Source organism: Ambystoma mexicanum, chromosome 3q (assembly GCF_040938575.1).
Source record: "Ambystoma mexicanum isolate Mex_15411 chromosome 3q, UKY_AmexF1_1, whole genome shotgun sequence".
NCBI lineage: Eukaryota > Metazoa > Chordata > Amphibia > Caudata > Ambystomatidae > Ambystoma > Ambystoma mexicanum.
Genome location: NC_090926.1, coordinates 747,503,601 through 747,523,293, shown reverse-complemented (window position 1 = coordinate 747,523,293; position 19,693 = coordinate 747,503,601). Strand labels below are relative to the sequence as shown.

At 46.0% G+C, this 19,693-nt stretch overlaps 1 protein-coding gene across 9 annotated transcripts in view; it reads left to right on the top strand.

Annotated features, from left to right (window-relative positions):
* The window catches only part of EXOC7 (exocyst complex component 7), a 704,768-nt gene extending 696,580 nt beyond the window's left edge, over positions 1-8,188 (top strand). For 8 of the 9 annotated variants that reach the window (XM_069654713.1, XM_069654709.1, XM_069654707.1 and 5 more), the window contains 2 exons: positions 5,206-5,339; positions 7,877-8,188. In XM_069654713.1, coding sequence (XP_069510814.1) covers positions 5,206-5,339; positions 7,877-7,979 — 237 coding nt within the window. In that variant the 3' untranslated portion in view covers positions 7,980-8,188. The remainder of the gene's footprint in view (positions 1-5,205; positions 5,340-7,876) is intronic. The other variant, XM_069654714.1, reaches the window with a different exon arrangement.
* Positions 8,189-19,693: the final 11,505 nt, after the last annotated feature.

The window sequence follows — 19,693 nt, the reverse complement described above, 5'->3', positions numbered from 1 at the left end:
GCACCCCTGTGAGGCTTTTCTAAAGGTTCTGCACTACCAAAGTCTTCCCCCCCAAATGAAGAAAACGTGGTCTTCTTCTTGAAACTGACTCGATGCATCTGGTGAGCTTCTGCCCTGAAAAGTGACTTCTGCACCCAGGTCCCATAGGCTTCCCTCACCTAAATCAAGGACAGAAGATTGTGTCCCCAGCAAATTGCAGAAGACCTTCAGTGTCATCTGGAACAATCCGAGTCGGTGCGTAAGTGAACAAACCTGTTACTGTGTACTCATGTCTTCCATAGGGTAACATTTGGTGTAGTCTTTGTCCCTAAACTCCCACTGGCCTGGCCTCTGGTCGTCGAACCTGGGCTGAGGATCCTCTCCTAACGCCTACCTTGGGAATAGGTTAGAGTGGGGTACTTACCTGATTTGGAGTAAATGCTTACCTTCCTTTAAAGAACTTCCAAAGCACCACCACAGCCCATTACATCAGTCCTGAAGAAACCACAATTTGGTCTTTGTGCCTTTTGAGCACAAGACCCCTTGCATCTGAGGGCTAGACTTCATAGGATGGAGGGAACTGAGTTTGTGCTTACTTTAACAATTCCTCCGATTTTTATTTATTTATTTTTCTGCATCTGATTACTCACCTGTTAAACAGTCGTACATAATTCATACGCAATTCTATTTCTATGGGTGGATGTATGTATATTTTTTATTTACATTACTTACCCTGAATTTCTAAATGCCTATTGTGTTCCTAAAGGGCCAATACATAATTGTATTTTTATATACTTACTGACGAGTTATTATTGTTGTTCTGTGTGGACTCATTGTAGCCTTATACCAATCTCACACTTTTCCAGAGACTAAGCTTTGACTGCTCATCACCTACCTTGATTGTGTTTGGGCTAACTTTCCCTATTTACAATAAATAAAGGGGTCTCCTAAATCCTTTTTCCAGAGGCTTATTTTAGAAATCCATCTCAACAATGATGCTGGGAAATGTGGGGCCTGTCCCAGTCTCTTGCTGGGATGCCGAAGATGCTCCAAAAGACTGCTGTTCCCATAGAGCAGCACCAAATGTATTTATGCCCTCACAATCACGGTCTCTCATGAGATGGCGATAAGGCATACACCATGGATGGCAAAGAATAAGAAGGTATTTGTCATTGCTGTGCTGTCAATTTCCATCTGTTGGCCTGTTAATAGGCCCACTTCTTTCCATTTGAAAACCACTACCTATCATGCTGTAATTTTTAAATGGGCAAGGCCTAGGTAAGATATTATTTAAAAACATCACGTTTCTATATAGACCAAACACACGTTTTGCAATACAAATCAAACTTCTGTTTATGTGTTCGGTAAACTTCAGAAATGGTATATTTCAATGGTCGTACGATTGATTTACTTTAAACAAACACCTGCAGAGAGATCGAGAAAGTCCAACAATACTTCCCTTTTGAATTCTGTAGATTAGAGCTGAATCCTGAAGGGTTAGTTGTGATGTCAACTGAATAAGCTGTATTTCTTCAGTTGGGCCCCATCCACAGCAATACAATGTGGTGTTACATGGCATATTTGGTTGGCCAACTTGTGTGAACTTGTGACCTTCCGTGCCTTTTCAATGAGTTCATATTCTCCCTCAGAACTGTGTAACCTGCCCCTCATAGACACAAGGATGGGAGCTCCCCCTAGCAACACATATTCAGGCCTAGCGCATGATCTACATTCCAATAGGTACCCTGTTGTGGTATCCAGCCTTGTGAACTTTCATCATTTACTTACATGAGTTAAGTGTTGTCGTTTGAAGCCCGTCTACTCAAGCCTTGCCACCCCTGGAGGCTGATATTCCAGGGCATTGGGTGCCTGCAAGTCCAATTTAATGGTCTGAGCGAAGCACAGGGGTGAAGGAGGGCCTTGCGCACCTAATGACTGGCAATTCCAACCCCCCGTATGATAAGGCTTTAAGCACTCCTGGAGGTGGGTGGTAAGGGCTTACAAAATATATGGGGGCAAGGGGGTTGTTATGGGTGGGTTGAGAGAAAGCACAGTGGGAGGATGCAACACTGACTCCCCAGACATGGCGTTGCGGCAAAGGGAAGGGTCACAATGCATGAATTAGGCAACAGGACAGAGCCACCTGCAGCTAGCTGAAGAAAGGCAGGTAAGCGTGCAGAGGGACATGGTGGGGGAGAGGCAGGATATGGGCCTTCACCCTGGCCCAGCTGGTCAATGAATAGGATTTAGAGCAAATACCAGGTATTCGTGCCACACGATTTGCTTGAAATCTGCATGCCTCTTTGGCTGAGCCAAGCAAAACGTTATGAACAGGGGTGCCTAATATGGCTTTATGGACTGAGGGAGGTGCAGAGTTCGCTGAGGGCTAGAAGTTAGGGACGGGTTGTTATTCCAAGCGATAATGAGCCATCCCATCCCGAGGTCTATAAGGCTATCTGCATATAGTGCTAATCGGAATAATCATTGTGGTGGTGAAGTAAAACCAGTGAGTACACAAAACGTGCTAAAATCACATTTAATTTACTCATACTTAAATAACTAGATTGTCTTTAGAATGTAAGCATTTTAATGGTAAACTTGGTTGAACTGGAATAGCTTTAGCATGAGCTTGTGGTGGGTGCAATGTTAAAGTGAAAAGGGTTCTTCCCCCCCAAAAGTGAAAGCATTGTTCAATTTATTTAGCTTCCCTTTGGTGTGTTAAACTAGGTTGAAATGTTTTGTTGAACGAAATCTTGCTGGGGAATTGCTTTGTTGGCAAATGTAGAGAAATGCTTTCTGTTGTTTCCCTGGCTGCTTCTGAAGTAATAATGTCTGGAATGCAGTAGTTATTGACTGCATTGAACTTTCTGATTTGCTGAAAGGAGGTCAATAAAGAAAGGTTATCATTTCTGTACAATATCATCCTCAGGAAAATAGCCAATCAAGTCTACTCTAGACCAATGGCCTGCAAAGGTTCTGTATGTGTATTTGTCACACCCGACCTCTTGATTTGGCGCAATGGATGCAGTGGAGAGGTTTTCTGTGTGCAGAAGAGTGGGCAATAGCGTAATTTCTATTCACCTGTGATGAGTGAGAAATTTTAAATGTTAAAGGTATTTGTACCGCACACCGTCACCAACGGAATTGGTCCCCAGGCACTCTGGCGGATCTGTAAATGATACGGTGGGGTGGGTTAGTAAGGTGAAGAGGGAGTAGGATAGTGAGAGGAGTGGTGTTCTGTTGGCAGCTTCAACTCGGTATACACCAGATGCTGAGCTTTGGTGCGCGTATCGGGTCTGTGATAGGCCGCGTGTGCTGTTGGTCCGGCTTATGTGTTGTTGCAGTGTTGTGAAGTGCGTGCAGCTTGTTGTGCGAGAGATGGTTGCGTGAGTTTAGTATGCAGAGTTTGAGCTTATATTGGTTAGTGGGTTACCTGACCTTTGGCATGCTAGCCTTTGCAGTTCTGTCCCAGTGTGGCACCAGTTGACCCCCACAACTCTATCTGGATGCGGCCCGGGCCAATGTCCAGAATTCTATGTGGGTGTGGGCAAGCCAACATTCACAGTCCTGTCCAGATGTGGCGCAAGCTAACGTCCAGAAATCTGTCCAGGTGTGGGCATGCTATCATTCGCAACCCCATCTGGATGCTGCACAGGCTGGTGTTCACAATTCAAGTGTGGCACACGCCAACATTCAAGTTTCATCTAGGCGCGGGCTTGCTATCCTTCAATCAATCCCATCTAGATGCGACGCAGGCCAGTGTCCGCAATTCTAGGTGTGGCCTGTGCTAGTCTTTAGGTTTCGCATAGGTGCGGGCATGCTAATGCTCGAAGTCCTATCTAGATGCGACGCATGCTTATATTTCACAAATCTATCCAGGTGAGGTATGTTGGCATTCAACTTTCACCTATGGGCAGGCATGCCAACACTCATGGTCCTATCTAGATGCGATGCAGGCTTATATTTCACAAATCTATCTAGGTGTGGGTATGTTGGCATTCAGCTTTCACCTAGGTGCGGGCATGCCAACACTCATGGTCCTATCTAGATGCGATGCAGGCTGACATTCTCAATTCTGTCCAAATGCAGACATGTTAACATTCACAACTCCATCTAAGGGCGGGCATGCTAGCATTCAAAGTCCCCTCTAGATGCGACGCAGGCCAATGTCCACAACTCCATCCAAGTGTGGCCATGCTAATATTCTCAGTTCTATCTAAATGCGTCTGTAGGTCTGGATATGGTGCGTCCGGTACGTGCGAGTGGGCGAGTCACTTTAGGGCTTTCGTCTGTATCTAAGTATGTGTTCAGTCTCTGGAGCCTTCCTTTTGTGGCTATTTTCCATGATATCTTATGCTCTGTCGGGTGGTTAGTTCTTTGGTTTGAGTGTTTGTTCAGATTGAGAGTGGCCGGGATTGGAGTTATTTTTATCGTTGTTTTAATGTCTGCGCATTCTGGTGCGTCTCCGTTGTGGTTACCCTGTGAAGAGCCATGATTTGAGGAGTTTCCCGAATGCTAGGTGGTTTGTTGTGTTCCGTATATTCTTAGGTAGGTCATTCCAGGTTTTGGGTGCCTGTTGGGAGAAAGAGGATCCTCCGAGTTTTTTTCTGTTATAGGGTTTTGGTTCCAGGTGTATGTCGGTGCTTGATCTTAGTGTTCTTGTTGGTTGATCTAGGCGTAGTTTATCGCTTAGGAATTCTGCGCCTTGTTTGTGTATTGCTCTGTGCGTGATGCACAAGGACTTGGACTTAACAGTAGGCCAGAAAATAGCTTTTTTGGGGTGTTCCTTTTCCATCTACGTTTCCTTTTACCAAATGAATCACTTTACCATGCCTGCACACCCTATCAAGGTATTCAGCATAACATGAAAGGGCAATCACAAGGTGTGAAAAAAATAGTGTTGCTTATCTTCGTAATTCAGGCTGTTGCGTCAGCATGGTAACAAGTGTAAACTATTATTTTACTTCATTGCAGCAAAGGTTTATGTTGCCAAATGTTTAAACCTCTTTTTTACAAAAGACTTGCATTGTGTGCCCATTAAACGTTAATCATATGCTGCAGGGGACAGCAATCATTTTTGCTTGTGCAGGGCAATGTTACCCACTATGGCATTCCATAAGGCCTACCTGTTCTTCAATTATGCTGTGTCAAATATCATGTCTTATTGCGGTCTGTGATGCGTTTCTCGTGGTTTTATTTTTTCTTCCCTCTTTCTTTGCCTCTCAGGGGTTTAACGATGGCCTGGAGGAGCTATGTAAAATTCAGAAAGCATGGGCCATACCAGACCAGGAGCAGAGGGACAAGATTCGACAAGCACAGAAGAAAATAGTACAGAATGAATATGGGGCATTTCTCCAGAGGTGAGACACTAGGGTGTTGGGAAACAGTTTTACCAACACAGTTTTACAGAATATTCATACAGACGTATGAAGCAGTGGGACCAGGAACTTATTTGTGTGACATTTCTGTGTAGCGGGTATGGTGTGGGATTGGGAAAAAAGATAACATTGCCCACCTTCAGGTGTGAATGGCAGAGGAACTGGTAGAGACAGGAGTAGAAATGGGGCTTGGGAACAGGGTTGCGGAGCCAACAGACATGGCAGCTCTGTTCCGTGCCTCCTGATTGGGCGGCACCACTTCCTCTGATGCTAAACTTGGATCATTCTGGAATGCATACATCCCATACATCCCATTTTGCAAGACTCCTGGCACCATCTTATCTGTATTCTCCAAGCCTCCTTACAGTCTTTACATACCACTTTTTGCAACCCTTAATTTCATTGTTCACAATAGGTTTCCTGACCACCTATAATTTCTTTTCTCATAGCATTCTTCAATAACTGTTCATGCATCCTCCCTTGCATCCACTCTGTGACTGTGACACAGCCCCTCTGAATCCACATCTTCACTACGTATATGCAGCCCGGGATTTCTTTAGATCCTCATTACAACCATGTATGCCAATTTACAAACTCCTTCCAGTCCTTAATCCTGATTCCCACATTATTCTGTCAAACTCTTTCTTCTGACAAGGCACGGAAACTACTCTCCTGAACACCCGTGAAGACCTACTCTCTAACCTGGACTTAACACTCCCTCTGTTCTGATCCTCCTCAATCTTTCTTCTGCCTTTGATACAGTCAACCACTCCATCATCATAATACTCTAGGCATCACGGACAGGGCACTGGTGTGCCTTACCTCCTTCCTTCAAACAGACATACCCAAGTGCAAATGGGTCCTTTTCTCTCCTCTACCTCACTCTCTACCTGTGGTGTCCCTCAAGGCTCTTTCCTATCGCCATGGCTCTTCAACATCTACCAGGCCTCTCAGGCCCACCTGATCTCCACTTTCTATCCTCATTTGCAGTGTTATGCAGACACACAGCTCTCTTTCAAGCTGCCATCCTCCACCTCCTTCATCCCTGACTGCTCTTCAGGCATGGTGCTCTGCCAATGATCTCTGCCTTAATTCCAGTAAGACAGAGATCCTTCTCATTGGGTCACCTGCTCCTGGGTTCCCTCCCACTCTCCTGCCAGACTCTTTGGGTCCTCTCCCCTCACCCACCTGTGAGGCAAAAAAAACATGGGATTAGCTTTGACTCCTCTCTCTTTCTCTCCACACATCACAGACCTTGCCAAGAAGTCCAACTTTCAGTTGCATCTCCTTGGGGGCATTCTACCTTTCCTCACCTTCCCCCAGAATCTCAATGTCTCCAGATCCCTGGTTCTCTCTAGGCTAGACCACTGCAACAGCCTCTTCCTCAATCTGCCTCTTTCCTCCCTTCGCCCCCTTCAACTAATCCAGAATAGGACTGCAAGACTTATCCTTGGCCTCAAGCCCAGGGACCGCATCTCTCCAGCCCTAATATTTCTCCGCCGGATCCCGGTAACCACATGGATCAAATTCAAGACCCTCTGCATCATCCAGAAGGCTGTCTGGGGCCTGGGACCTCTTTGCATCCAGCTTCCCATCCCTAAATACCTCCCGGTTAGTCCTTCGAACCAGGTTAGAATCAGCTCGAATAGTCCTTCGGTCCTCTGACTTCATCTCTCTGCAGGTCAAACACTTCTCTAAGCAGAGAGTGGGAGGTAGATGCCATTCCTTAGCTGACTCCTCCCTCTGGAATGGGTCCCCCACACCCTCAGACTTGAGCCAGATCTTCTTAAGTTCCGGAAACTTCTCAAGACTTTCCTTTTCTCCTCATTCTTCCCTCTCTCCTGCTTACTCTCCCTCTGCTGCTGCAATTGGGACCTGGTGCCTTCAGAGTCATACAGGGGTCAGACCACCCCCTTCCAGTCCCCCCAGGATCCTTTGCCAGCACTTGCCCTTAGGCTCCTTTTCCTGGACTAACCCAACTTGGTCCTCCCTGTCCACCGCACTCATCCACTCTTCCCCTTGCACTTACCACCTTGTCATGCACTTGCACGGTAGGGTTGTCACAAGGCCAAAATAACCGTTTTGTTGTTCTACTTTTGTGATTCCCATGTCCCCCCCCCGCCCCTATCTTGTCTTGTGGCGCCTGGAAACACTTGTGTATAGGCGCCATACAAATGTCCAATAAATAAATTAAAAAACTTAAACTCTCGTTCTCAATATGCCTTTCTCTCGTTCCTAATCCATGCTCTCATAACCACTTGAACACCTTTAATCACAATGCTACAGACTCCTGACCACCCTTAATCTCTTTGCTCACATCGTTCTAAGGGCCCTTTTTCCCATTTCTTTAAGCCTCCAGTCAGTTTAGAATTGCCATTTGTACAATGTTCTATTTGTGAGTCTCGTGTCTACTCATTTTTTGGGGTTTAGAGCATTAGTTATGCCTGGAGTGAGGGGAGAGAAATGTTCATTGGGTGGAACTGCTGAAATCTCACTTATACTGTTTTGTCCCCTTGCAGATACGGAAGTGTACCTTTCACGAAGAACCATGAGAAATACATCAAATATCGGGTGGAGCATGTGGGCGAGATGATTGAGAAACTATTCGACACATCGGCTTGACCTGGAGCCCACTCTTTTAAACACTTGACTGAAATACAGCACTTTCCCTTTATCTCTCTCTCTCGCCGACCGTCAGTCCAGCCCCCTTTGTGGGTTATTGGCAGAGAGCTGAACATTGTCCTTTTCCAGAAGCTCAAATATTAAAAAGTTGGTTTTCTTGTGTTTTGCAGTTATAAAATGTTATTCTCCACCGTGAGATGTCCCTCAAATTGTTGAACTTTTTTATCATTCTGTATTTATTGAAGTTTTATAACACACAACGCATTACAAAGAAATACTGTCAACAATAATAAAAAACAAGCAAAGAATTAAAACAACATAAAACCATCTAAATCATATCCAGGAGGATTCCAGCATGGTAACATTGGCCCATCAGGCCTACCGGCCTTAGTAGAGCATATTATCGTATGTTGCCACCTCATAACTGGATAGGCCCCAAAGCAATAACATAGGGGCTGACAGTGCAAGTGTCTAAAGGGAGCCATTCTGTTATTAAGCAACATCATCACTGACCAACCAAGCAAGTCATATATACAACTATTGGGAGCATGGGAACCCTTGCACTCCGAGGGGGTTCTTCTGCCCCCTGCTGATGGCTACAAATGCCACTTTAATCAACTCTACTCTCAACCTGCATCTCGTGGTGTACCCATAAATGGGTATCTGGCGGGAAGGAATCCCCCTGACCAGAGCCGAATTTTGCTTTAAACATCCCCACTCATCCATAAATGTGGTCAAATCATTGTGTGCCGTGTATGTCTATTTTTTCATCAGATAAACATTCCACACCTTCTGTAGCCAAAAATAGGTACAGGGGGTTGTCTCCACTTCTGTGCCACTGCTATCCTCCTCACACGTATGAGGGTTTCCCACATCTTTGGAAATCTAAATGTATCATAATCATTGAGTGGGATCACCATGAAAAGTGTGAGAGGGTCAAGCTGCCGGTAATGTCCTTGATCTAGCTCATTAAATCTGACTGGAAAAAAAACGGACACAAGGACAAGCCCACCACATATGTATGGAGGTCCCTATCCCTGACCACAAGGATCATTCTTTATTCAACCAGTTATTCCTCCGCAACATCCACATACATTTCCTCCACAAAATCCACATACATTTAATCAGTGACCATAAAAAACCCCTGCACTTTTTTGGGAATGTGACGCAGTCTTCCAGATAAGTACAATAGGTCCACAAGTTCTCTGACTTGTGTTCCAACACTAACCTAAGTTGGGCCGCTTTCTAATATAGAAAGCAGTTTGGGAATCCAAACCCACCCTCCCCTTTAGGGAGCACCAAGGTCTTAGACGATATCCGTGCCCTTTTCCTTCACCACACAAAGCTAACGCATATGTGGGAAATGCCCTTAATAAATCTGTCCGGTAAGGACGTGGGAAGCATCATAAACTGAAAGAGCAGACTGGGGAGCATATTTATCTTAACTGCCGTCATCTTCCCTATCCAAGAGAAAGTGAGGTCAGAACATCTCTTCAGATCTCACTGAAGCACTCCCATAACGGGGTCATAGTTTAGCCTATACAGATCTGTAAAATTCCTCGAAATCCTGAAACCCAGGTACGGTATTGCTTCATCTACCAATGTCAACCCATACCATTCATGACTGGGCATAGACAGCAAGCCATCCTGCCCTATCGGGAGGATGAAAGCCTTCGAATGGTTAATTTTAAGGCCTGCAATAGCACCACAGACCTCAAACTTTTTAGTTTTCTTCATAGAGTCCCCAGGGTGTGTAACATAGACACAGTTGTCTGCACATTTTTTATTTATTAGACATTTGTAAGGCGCCTATACAACAAATAGTGTTTCAAGGTGCCACAAGACAAAACAAGGTGTGGGGGAACAAGGGTGGAAGATACAATAACAGTCCTACTAGGCCTTGTGACATTCGGATCATGCAAGTGCAGAGCAAAAAGGGGGTGGGGGGTCAGTCTGCGCAATAAGCGAAGTGCTAGGGTGGGAGGGGAATAGCAAAATCTTAAATTCCACCCCCTCAAAATCAATGCCATCTAGCCCAGGGTTTGCCGTAATTGCTGCTGTCGGGGGCTCAATCACCAAGACAAAGAGAAGGGGACAGATGGGCCACCCCTGGCCCATTTCCCTATATAGGGGGTAGTCATCAGATAGAATCCCATTAACCGGCACCCTCGCTGATAGACCCTGATAAAGCGCAGCCACCCAGGCCCTAAAGCATTCTCCAAAACCAAATTTGACGAGGACCTCGTTCATAAAGAAACACTCCACCCAGTCAAATGCCTTTTCAGCGTCTAGGGAGAGGGAGACCAAATATGCTTCTCTAGTTAGTTTTTGGGCTCGGTACATGAGGTTCAGCGTTTTCCTCTTATAAACGGATCCTTGTCTCCCTCAAATAAAACCCACCTGATCCCCATGAATAAGCAAGGCGAGAAGTTTATCGAGCCTATTCCCCAGGATCTTTGCCATTTTCTTAACATCTGTGTTGAGTCCGGAAATGGGCTTGTATAACGTGCATAGTTTCGGGTCCTTCTCTTCCTTAGGGATAACCCTAATGATAGCCTTTAGCATCAACTTCAGTAGGGGCTCTCCCGTCAATACCTCATTGAATATTTTCACCAACTTGGGCGCTGTGATAGACCAGATCATTTTGTCAAACCTGACTGTGTGACCATCCTCCCCAGGGGATTTACCACTCTTCATGCATTTTTATGTTTACTACCACCGCCTCCACAGTAACGGGAGAGTCTTAACAGGGCAGCGTTGTCTGACGACATCACCAGAAACTCCACCCATTAAGGAATGTCCTTTTCAACATCAGTGCTCCACTCAAGTATAGTGAAGAGCATAGTACTTCCTAAATTCCACTACAATATCCAAATTGCTTCTCTGAATTTCACCTCCTTCTCACTACACAACATTTACCATTCTAGACTGCGTTTGTGCTCTCAATCTCCACACCAACTGCTTATCTGCATTCTCCCCTTTTTCATAATACTTCTGCCTAAGGTGCTTGAAGGCCCAATCAGTTTTGTATGCAAGAAGAGCCTCAAGCTTGGCCCTATATGTCCTAAGGTCAGTCAGCCTTTTAATGCTTATGCTAGTGGCCCCCCACATCACCTTTGAGACACAGGATCGCAATCCTCCTTCTCAAGGACTCTTCCTTTTTTAATCAGTCACACCTTATTCGAGAGCCTACCCCAATCGATTCTCCCCTGATGCTCTCCTTAAATCCCTCCCACGCAATTGCTGTACTGCACTCCCCTGTGTTGTTGAATTCAAAATATTCCTTAATTTTCATGGGAATGGCTGCTCCCACTTCCTTTTCCTTCAACAGGGTAGTCCTTACAGTACCAACTGCCTCGGTTGACCCTCTCATCCCAAACTCCAATCACTGCTGTGACCAAGTCATGATCCGACCAGGGTACGGAACTCGTATCGTTCTTCTGGACCCACTTAAGGGTACCGGAAGCCATCGGTACCAAATCTATACGTGAGAAAGATTTGTGCACTACTGAATGATAAGTAAATGGGGCACCCAGTTGTATACCAATTCGGGTCCATGCTTCCCATTAATCAACCAACCCCGGCGCCTCATTAATTTCCTTGAATTTAATAGAGTCTCCTCCCCTGTCTACCACCTCACGGGTCCCATTCGTTCTCAACCTATCCATCAGCGGGTCCAGGACCATATTCAAATTCCCACCCACCAGCAAAACCTTTTCCACAAATCTGTTCAGACTTTGTCCCACCTCCTCCCTAAAAATTATCTAACCGGAGTGGGGGCAGTATTCAGAGGCCACCGTAAGTCTAGTCTAGTTTCCTGATAAAGGCTCTTCAAAAAGAGGACCCTTCCCTCCCGTTCACATTCCGCTGCACACTCCTGAAATCTGCATGAAGTTCCCAGGGCTATGGCTACTCCCAGTTTCGTTGTCACCCTGATGAGGAATACACTTTCAAAACCTTCCCTCTCCTAATACACAGCTCAGTCCCCCTCACCAGGTGGGTCTCCTGTGTGCAATGGATATCCAGGTCTAAGGTCTTGAATTTCCTCTTCAGCAGTGATCTCTTGAAAGGAGAGTTTAAGCACATCACGTTAAACATGCCTATTTTAAGGCAAGTCCCCAAATCTATCATCTCCACATGACGTGCATTGTCTCAAACATGCTCCATCCCCAGCACTCCTTTTTAACCTGCAAGCAGATCCTTTCAGGACGAATAGCAGTACTCGGGAGCAGATGAACAGGAGCATACCAGGAAAGGGGAAGACATAAAGACATATAACCATCAAACTGTTATGCAGTACAAAAGGCATTCACCCCGGTCTACCCCCACACCAGCCTACAGGAACCAACCGTCAGGTAAACTTCCCCCCCCCACCCTCCTTCCCAACACCCAAGAACATGTATAACCTTGGCAGCACTCCCAACAACAATTGAAACAATGAGATAACTACTCATAGGGGCCCAGCACAAAAAGGGATCCTGAGGCTGAGAACCCCCTCCCCAGCCAATCTTTCTAAACCTCTGATTGAGACCACTTCCTTATGGTCTGAACCTACCTTCCAAGAAGGCCTTATACCCCTTCAACCCAATCTCTAACTTATATCCACACCATAACTTCAACCCCCAGGTCACCTCAACGCCCTCCCCATTGAGGCCCAAATGGCCATTATGCAGTACACAATGAACAAAGAAATATCACAACCCTGCATCTCAGATCTTCATTTTTCTAGGGGAAGGTGTGTTCACTTTCTTAAACTTCCTCGCCTCCTGAATTTTACATCCATCTGTGCTTCCAATCTCCTCAGGCAAGACCTCTAGCTATGGGCCGAGCGGTTCCTGACCATCCCCTCCCCCTCTCATCAGTTCCTCTGTGACCGTTTGTCATCTTTGGTCATAAGATGGTACTTCATCCCTTACCATTCAAAAGATAGCGGAATAACTGTACCCCCACCTGTATCTCGCCCCCCTATACATCAGCCATTGTGTAAGGGTTGAACGCTGTTTGTGATGCAACAAGGTGTAGGAGAGGTCCTGATAAATCGCAACTTTGGGGTTACCATATTCTAAAGATCCCATGCTCCTTGCCTTCATCAGGATCCGAGTCTCGACTGCCTGCTCTATGTGCCCCTTTGATGACACTTCTGGGTCTTTCTTCTCCTTTGAAGACAAGAGAAGGAATATCTTGGATCATCTTTTCAATGTCCTTGGGGGATTCGCCTTCCCTTTCTTGAATGCCAAAACAACCTGAGATTATTACGCATTTCCCTATTTTCAACATCCTCCAGCTTAAGGCGTAATTCATTGCTTTGCCTCTTCACCTCCGAGCTTATATCCATCTGGGTTTTGAGAATCTCTACGAGGACTGGTTAGTTTCCAGTCATAGCAGTCTCACTTCATTTCCCTCTGCTTTTCCATTGATTTCCAACATTTTGGCTCCAATGTCATCTCTCATGCCCCCCATTTCCTCCAGAATTGCTTTAATGACACTCTTGGTTCCCCCTACCTCTGTGTCAGGTGAGCTGCGCATAGCCTGGTCAGCTTTTGCCCCTCCATTGCTTCCGGGCTTTGGTGACGGTATTGCTGCAGTGTCACTCTCCAGCTCATTCAACCTTCTAGAACAAGACGTAGCAAAGTCTCTCACCTTCACAGCACTGTATGGGTCTCCTCTGTTGTCCTCAGGATTGTTACACTGGGAGTCTTATTCTGTGGTCTCCTTGCAGATCCAGATCCCTATCATGGAGCTCCTCCACTAAGACTCCTGGTCACTCTCCTCACCATTCGACCGGCAAATTCCTATCTGCCATCACCACCAGTTTCAAATGTCCTCTGAGTGAGCTGTGTCGCCAGACCTGCCCAATCCGGTCACTCCATGGGGAACAAGGCAGTGACTCACAGGATGTGCCCTCAACCTACAGGACCTCCTAGGGCAGCTGGTGATGCCCCTCACCTCCCTTTCTTCTCTACCGTTCTAGGGGGACACCCGCCCTATCTTTACCACGTGCCCTCCAAACTCTGATGGGCTCCTCTGTGGCTGGTGTTCTCCTCGGCCCAGGCCTGTCCGCTCCCACGTCCCTGCCTGCCCTCACCAGCTGGTGATGTGAGGAAGCCTCTAAATTCCAGAGACCCTCTGGGGGTCCTCCTAAGGTTGAGTCGCAGTCCGCCCCAACTCTCACCATGGCTAGGGTCTGCCACCATCCGGGCCAATGTCACATCTCCAACCTTACTTCCTGCCTGCAGGGTGAGGGCCGACCACCACTAGCAGTCTTCCCAGTGAGGGCCGAGCACCACTCTGGCGGTCTTCCGATGGAGGGCTCTGTGCCATGGTCTAGGAGGGGTGCTTGACCCTAAAATCGCTTCCATGGATGCCCACGTGTTTCATCTCCACTTCCACAACTTCAGTTGGTATCGGGAGCAAATTTCACTGCCTCACAGCCACTTTTCGGGAAGGGGGTTACAGAACTTGGAAAACAGGCAGCCATTTTGTCTGCGACCCTTGGTGACCTCTAAATGTTGAACTTTTCAAATGAATTTTGAGTTTACTAACAAATTTTTGACGTTTTCTTGTGTCATTCTTGGATTCTCCACTGCCTCATGCCTTTACCAGGCATGCTATGTTTGACAGTTTGCTAGAATGTCTGGTTAAGATGACAAAACATGATGATCACAATATGTGCATGTACTGTTTACCTGAAGACATTACCAGTAATTGATAGTGTGACAGGACCCGTCTTGGTGGCGACGTCCATCAAGGATGTGCTCACTGGAATGCCCTAGGTCACAACCCTCGGGTTGTCACGTGATGCTGAAAGGCATGGAGGTAGGAAAATCTCTATCTGCCTGAAAAAAGAACCACCCCGGTGCCTCTGTTGATCCCTCTGGTTCCTCTCACACAGTGGATCAGCTGCTTCTCTGTCGAGGGACTTATCTGCAGTGTCTCTCATCCTGTTTTTGGTCCTTTTGTCCATTTTGACACTAACAATTTATTGACATTTAAGCACTCCACATCTCTTTCAAGGACGAGGAACCGTTGATGCATTCAAAATCAAAGCAATCCGCGTCAAGTCATTCTCTTGGACACAAGACGTCAGTGCATTGTAATAGTAATGGGTTATTTATAACGCGCTTAATACCCAGAGGTTTTTAAGCGTAGACCTGGGGATCAAACCTGTGTTGCTCTGCATCGTCTTGCTTTCGAGACAAGCGTGTTGCCCCTGAGCTATCCTTCCGAGACAACTTTATCCTCAATCTCACTATCACCTAAAACATCAACTTGGAAAGGAGATGTACTCCACACCTTAAGATCAGGTGTATACTTCTCCAGAAAGGGCTTAGAAAGATATTTATTTTTATTTGTTTTATTCATTTTATTGTTTAAACTGTGGACCTAGCTCAAGAGCAGCAGAGAGCTGTATAGTGTGTGGGTAGCTGATGTTTGGGCTGGCATTTTTCAACAGTAGCGCAGTACTGTGAGGTCTGTGCGTTGGTATGTGCATCCATTGGAATTAGCCCTTGGTCAGGTGTTGTTGAAAGAACCATGTTCTTCAACATTGGATCTTTCGTAGATTCACATGCTACCAGTCGTCAGGCTGGTAATCCTTGGTAACGTAGAGCAGTTTAAACTTAAACTGAAAACGTTAAGTCACTTTTGTGCTCTATTACAATCATTTTGGGTCATACTACCCACAGCCAATAGGAATACCTCCCTCAACTCCACCCCTTTCGGCCATCTTCAGATTTATTTCTTACTGCACGTTAGTGTAAGGAGTCCCCAAAAATCATCTCTTCAGCATTTCTTCGAATACTATTGGATTTTAACATCTTTTCCGTGAAAAATTATATTTTTCGTCTTCTACTGGACCGGTATTGGCGGTGACAGTGCTAGCTCCATAGACCGTTCCTGCCGCCGGTAATCTTCTATGAAGCTTTGTCTGCGCAGTTGGGCCTACCTCATGGCTGAATCAACGAGGAAGAGCCTGTTCAAGGCTTATGCCCGATGCGGCCTGAAGAATGTCTTCTAGAGGCTCATCATGACGACTGCCTCTAATGCCTTCACCCTCACCATGTCATCCACGACTGCGAAATCTGCCATTCGTTCTCCAATAAGATGCAGAAAGATCGACATAGTCATCTCGTCACGTGCCTCGGGGACGCCGGCAGGGCCTCTGACTCCGCTTCAGTACAAAGTCATGCTTAGTTACAGAGGGCAGTCAAGAACGCAAATAAAGTCCAGACCACCAGCAAGAAGAGGCATAAAGACACCTCTGGCAACCAGCCCATATCCTCGCACAAGGAGCGATCTTCACCAAAGTCAGTGTCTGAGCGGAGTCAGCAGGGAAGGAGAGTCGAGGCCCTTTCCATCGCCCCAAAGATATGTCTTCATCTAAGTACATGTCTAAATCTGGTGGCCACTCTTCACCTTGAGTGTTGAAAAATGACTTGTCCAGATCAGCAACGGGTGCGTTGTCGACGACCAAGCGTTCCTCCAGGTCATCTACCCCAAGAGCCGTCGTCATCGTCCACCGATTCCCCGGCAGCAAAGCCGTAATCAACCACTACTACCGTGCCATCGAAGAAACCGTCAACAGCCACGACTTCGTCATCGATGACACCGTCCGGGCCACAACCAGTGCTGCTGCATCATCAAGAACATCTACGTCGATGGCTGTGAGACCATCGTCAATGGCAGGGCTAATGTAAACTATAGTGCACCGACATCTAGGTTTTTGTACATTTATTCTAAGAAAGTGATCTGCTATATATCATTCAAACTGATTCTGGTGCTCCAAGTAAAAGCTATTGCTGCTAAGAGCTGGAAATGCACAAATTAGATTACCTCAGACACAACTGAGGCACAAAACCTGGTCACTCTCGTCGAGGGTTTTACCTCTTCAATAGTTTCTACTTTTTTACATGGTAAGTAAATAATCAACAACACATCCACATGTTTCTTTTACAAAAAAATGATATATTATTAAACATTTACTTATTCAATGTTGACTTAAATTGAACACTCAGTGAATCTCACTGGTGCCGAAAACAACATAAATATATATTCACACCCTTGCTGGGTTTATACAGAAGAATTATTCTAGATTTCAAAACAATATATAAACTTTGTCAAGATATTATAGTAACATCCATGTATTGATCCCTCTATATTTTTACTACATCCACTCCTGTAGATATAGTAGATATGGTCAATGCTTCACACTATGTGTTTCGGGGTTCCCTGACTCCTCCTTCAGGTGTAGATGTTATTTATGGTTCATAACTGTCAAAGAAAATAGATAAAACAGCAATGTAACTAATGTGTATTCCTCAAACAGAACACTTGTGAACGTATTGTGGTAATATTGTCAATCAACTGACCTTAATAGACAACAATGACTCAGCTCCTTGTAGAGTTAATAGGCTAGATCTAATGTCGAGTATCACCAAAATCTGGAAAACATACCAAAATAGTGCCGATATGTAACTCTATTTGCCTAATTTACACCTCTCATGGTAATCATATGTGATGTTTTTACAAAGAAGTAATGTATGTTGTCCACTTGGTTGCATACGTGAGAAAACGAATTAAGCACTCTGGTCTACCTCCAGTCTAGGATCTAAAGGGCAGACAAAATAGCCTTAGTGAAAAAAATTATGTACGAATTCTAATCCGCACAAAAAATATCTTATAAACAAAGATCTAAAGTCCCACATTTTCCACTCACCTATATGATGTTTCAGCTTAACTGCGATGCGGGAACAGGAACACGGCTGCAAGTACAGCTTCCCGTCCTGCATCGCAGTTAAGAATGCTTTTGCGACAGACCACGTGTTTACGACGCTCAAGAAAAGACAACGTTGTGCGAGCATAAACCAAAACTATTATAATTAAATGAGTGATTCAGTGGAAGCAATCCCAAACTACTTTGGCGTAGCCATGTAGAGTCATTCAATGCTGCTGAGGGCCTTAATTCCCTTAAAGCGTTATCCTAACTGTGATGAAATCGACCACGTGCTCTACAAAAAATATATCACTTTTCACTGATGGCAACCACAAGCCAGCAGTCACAAATAGTAAACCTAGATGAAATATGTGCTTACGTTAAAGTTAACTATTGTAAAGCTGTATTATGTGTCTATTTGCGAGCTAAAAAAAAATAACCAAAGTCACTGTGGAGTACCCTATCTACTTGATGCCATAATAATATTTAATTTGTGTGTGATGTAATGGAAATATACCACATAGTGCACAAGTGTTTGTTTTTTGGGAAACTATAAACCACTCTCAATTCTTAATTATGCCAATGACATCGTCAACGGCACCATTGATGACCCCGTCGATGGAGCCACCGCCATTGTAACTGGCGTCACCGACACCCACACCAGCATGTATCTGCATTGACAGCCCATCCACGGACATCTGTCCCGAACCTTGGGGTGGCCCTGCTACCGGGAGGTATTGTGGTCACAGAGCCAAGTCTTTCCCAATCAGAAGAGGTAAAGGAATCACATGAAGAGGCCACCATGTCACCGCCATTGTCTCCAGCATGCAGGACATCGCCTCCCAGAAGGCAATCCAGTCTACCTCCTCCACACTCATCTCAGGCTGAGGACAGTTTGCCTTTAATGCAGCCAGCTCCATTGCTGCCTCCACAGGGAAACATTTAATTGGACATTTTATCCACATTACCCACTCTGGTGGCAACCTTGCAACAACGGCTGCCTGCCCCAGTTCCGGTGCCTCCAGGCAACAGCACGCAGATGTCCCTGGGCCGTCCAGGGAGGTAGATGACAACCGTCGTCCCACAAGAAGGGGCAAATACCGGTCAGCACCACAGAGACTGTCCGATACTGGAAGAGACACTGATCCTGACCAGTTTTCCACTCATACTTCCCACACTGCCGAATTTGACGATTTCATCGCAGGTGATGGGGGAACCGGATGACATTGCACTCAGGGACTCGCCCCCTGACGAAGTAGGGTCCTTCCACGCTCTCATGTCCAGGGCAGCCAACATGTTTGGCCTTGCGCCAGAGGAGCAGCGCAAGGAGAGAGTGCTATACCAACGCAGAGAACAGCGGAGGAAATCTGTCATGTCCATCCCTCTGTTGGAAGATGTGTGGGAGGATGGCCTGGTCACCTTAGTGCACTTCGCAACTGCCCCAGCTAAAAAAAGACCAGTTCGACAAAAAGTACAGAGCTCCAGAGAACACTGGGCCTACCTCTGCACCCAGCCCACGCCAGACTGTGTTGTGTTTACTGCTTCCAGAAAGAGGTCAGCTAACCCATTGTCATCCTGCTCTGTGCCTCCAGACAGGAAGGCAAGCGCCTCGACACCTTCGGTAAGATCATCATTGCCACAGCGGCCACAACGATCAAGGCAGAAAATGCAATGGCCATATTCACGCGCTACGATCACGAGCTATGGTACAAGATGGGTGCCCCTGCTAGAGTTTCTGCTAGAGGACAAGGCCATGGACATCTTCCATGAGGGCGAATCGGTGTCGGACCATGCCATCATGGTCTCTGTGGACATCACCCATACTGGGTTTTGCCAGCTCAGAAATGGAGCAGTGCTGCGCAGGCAGGTTTGGCTTAAGGCCACAGACTTTAGACCTGATGTTCAGTCCAGAGTAGTTGATATGCCCTTTGATGGATCTGCCCTTTTTGGAAAGCAGGTGGAGGAAGCCTTGCAGTCCATAAAAACACAAAAACCGCTCGCT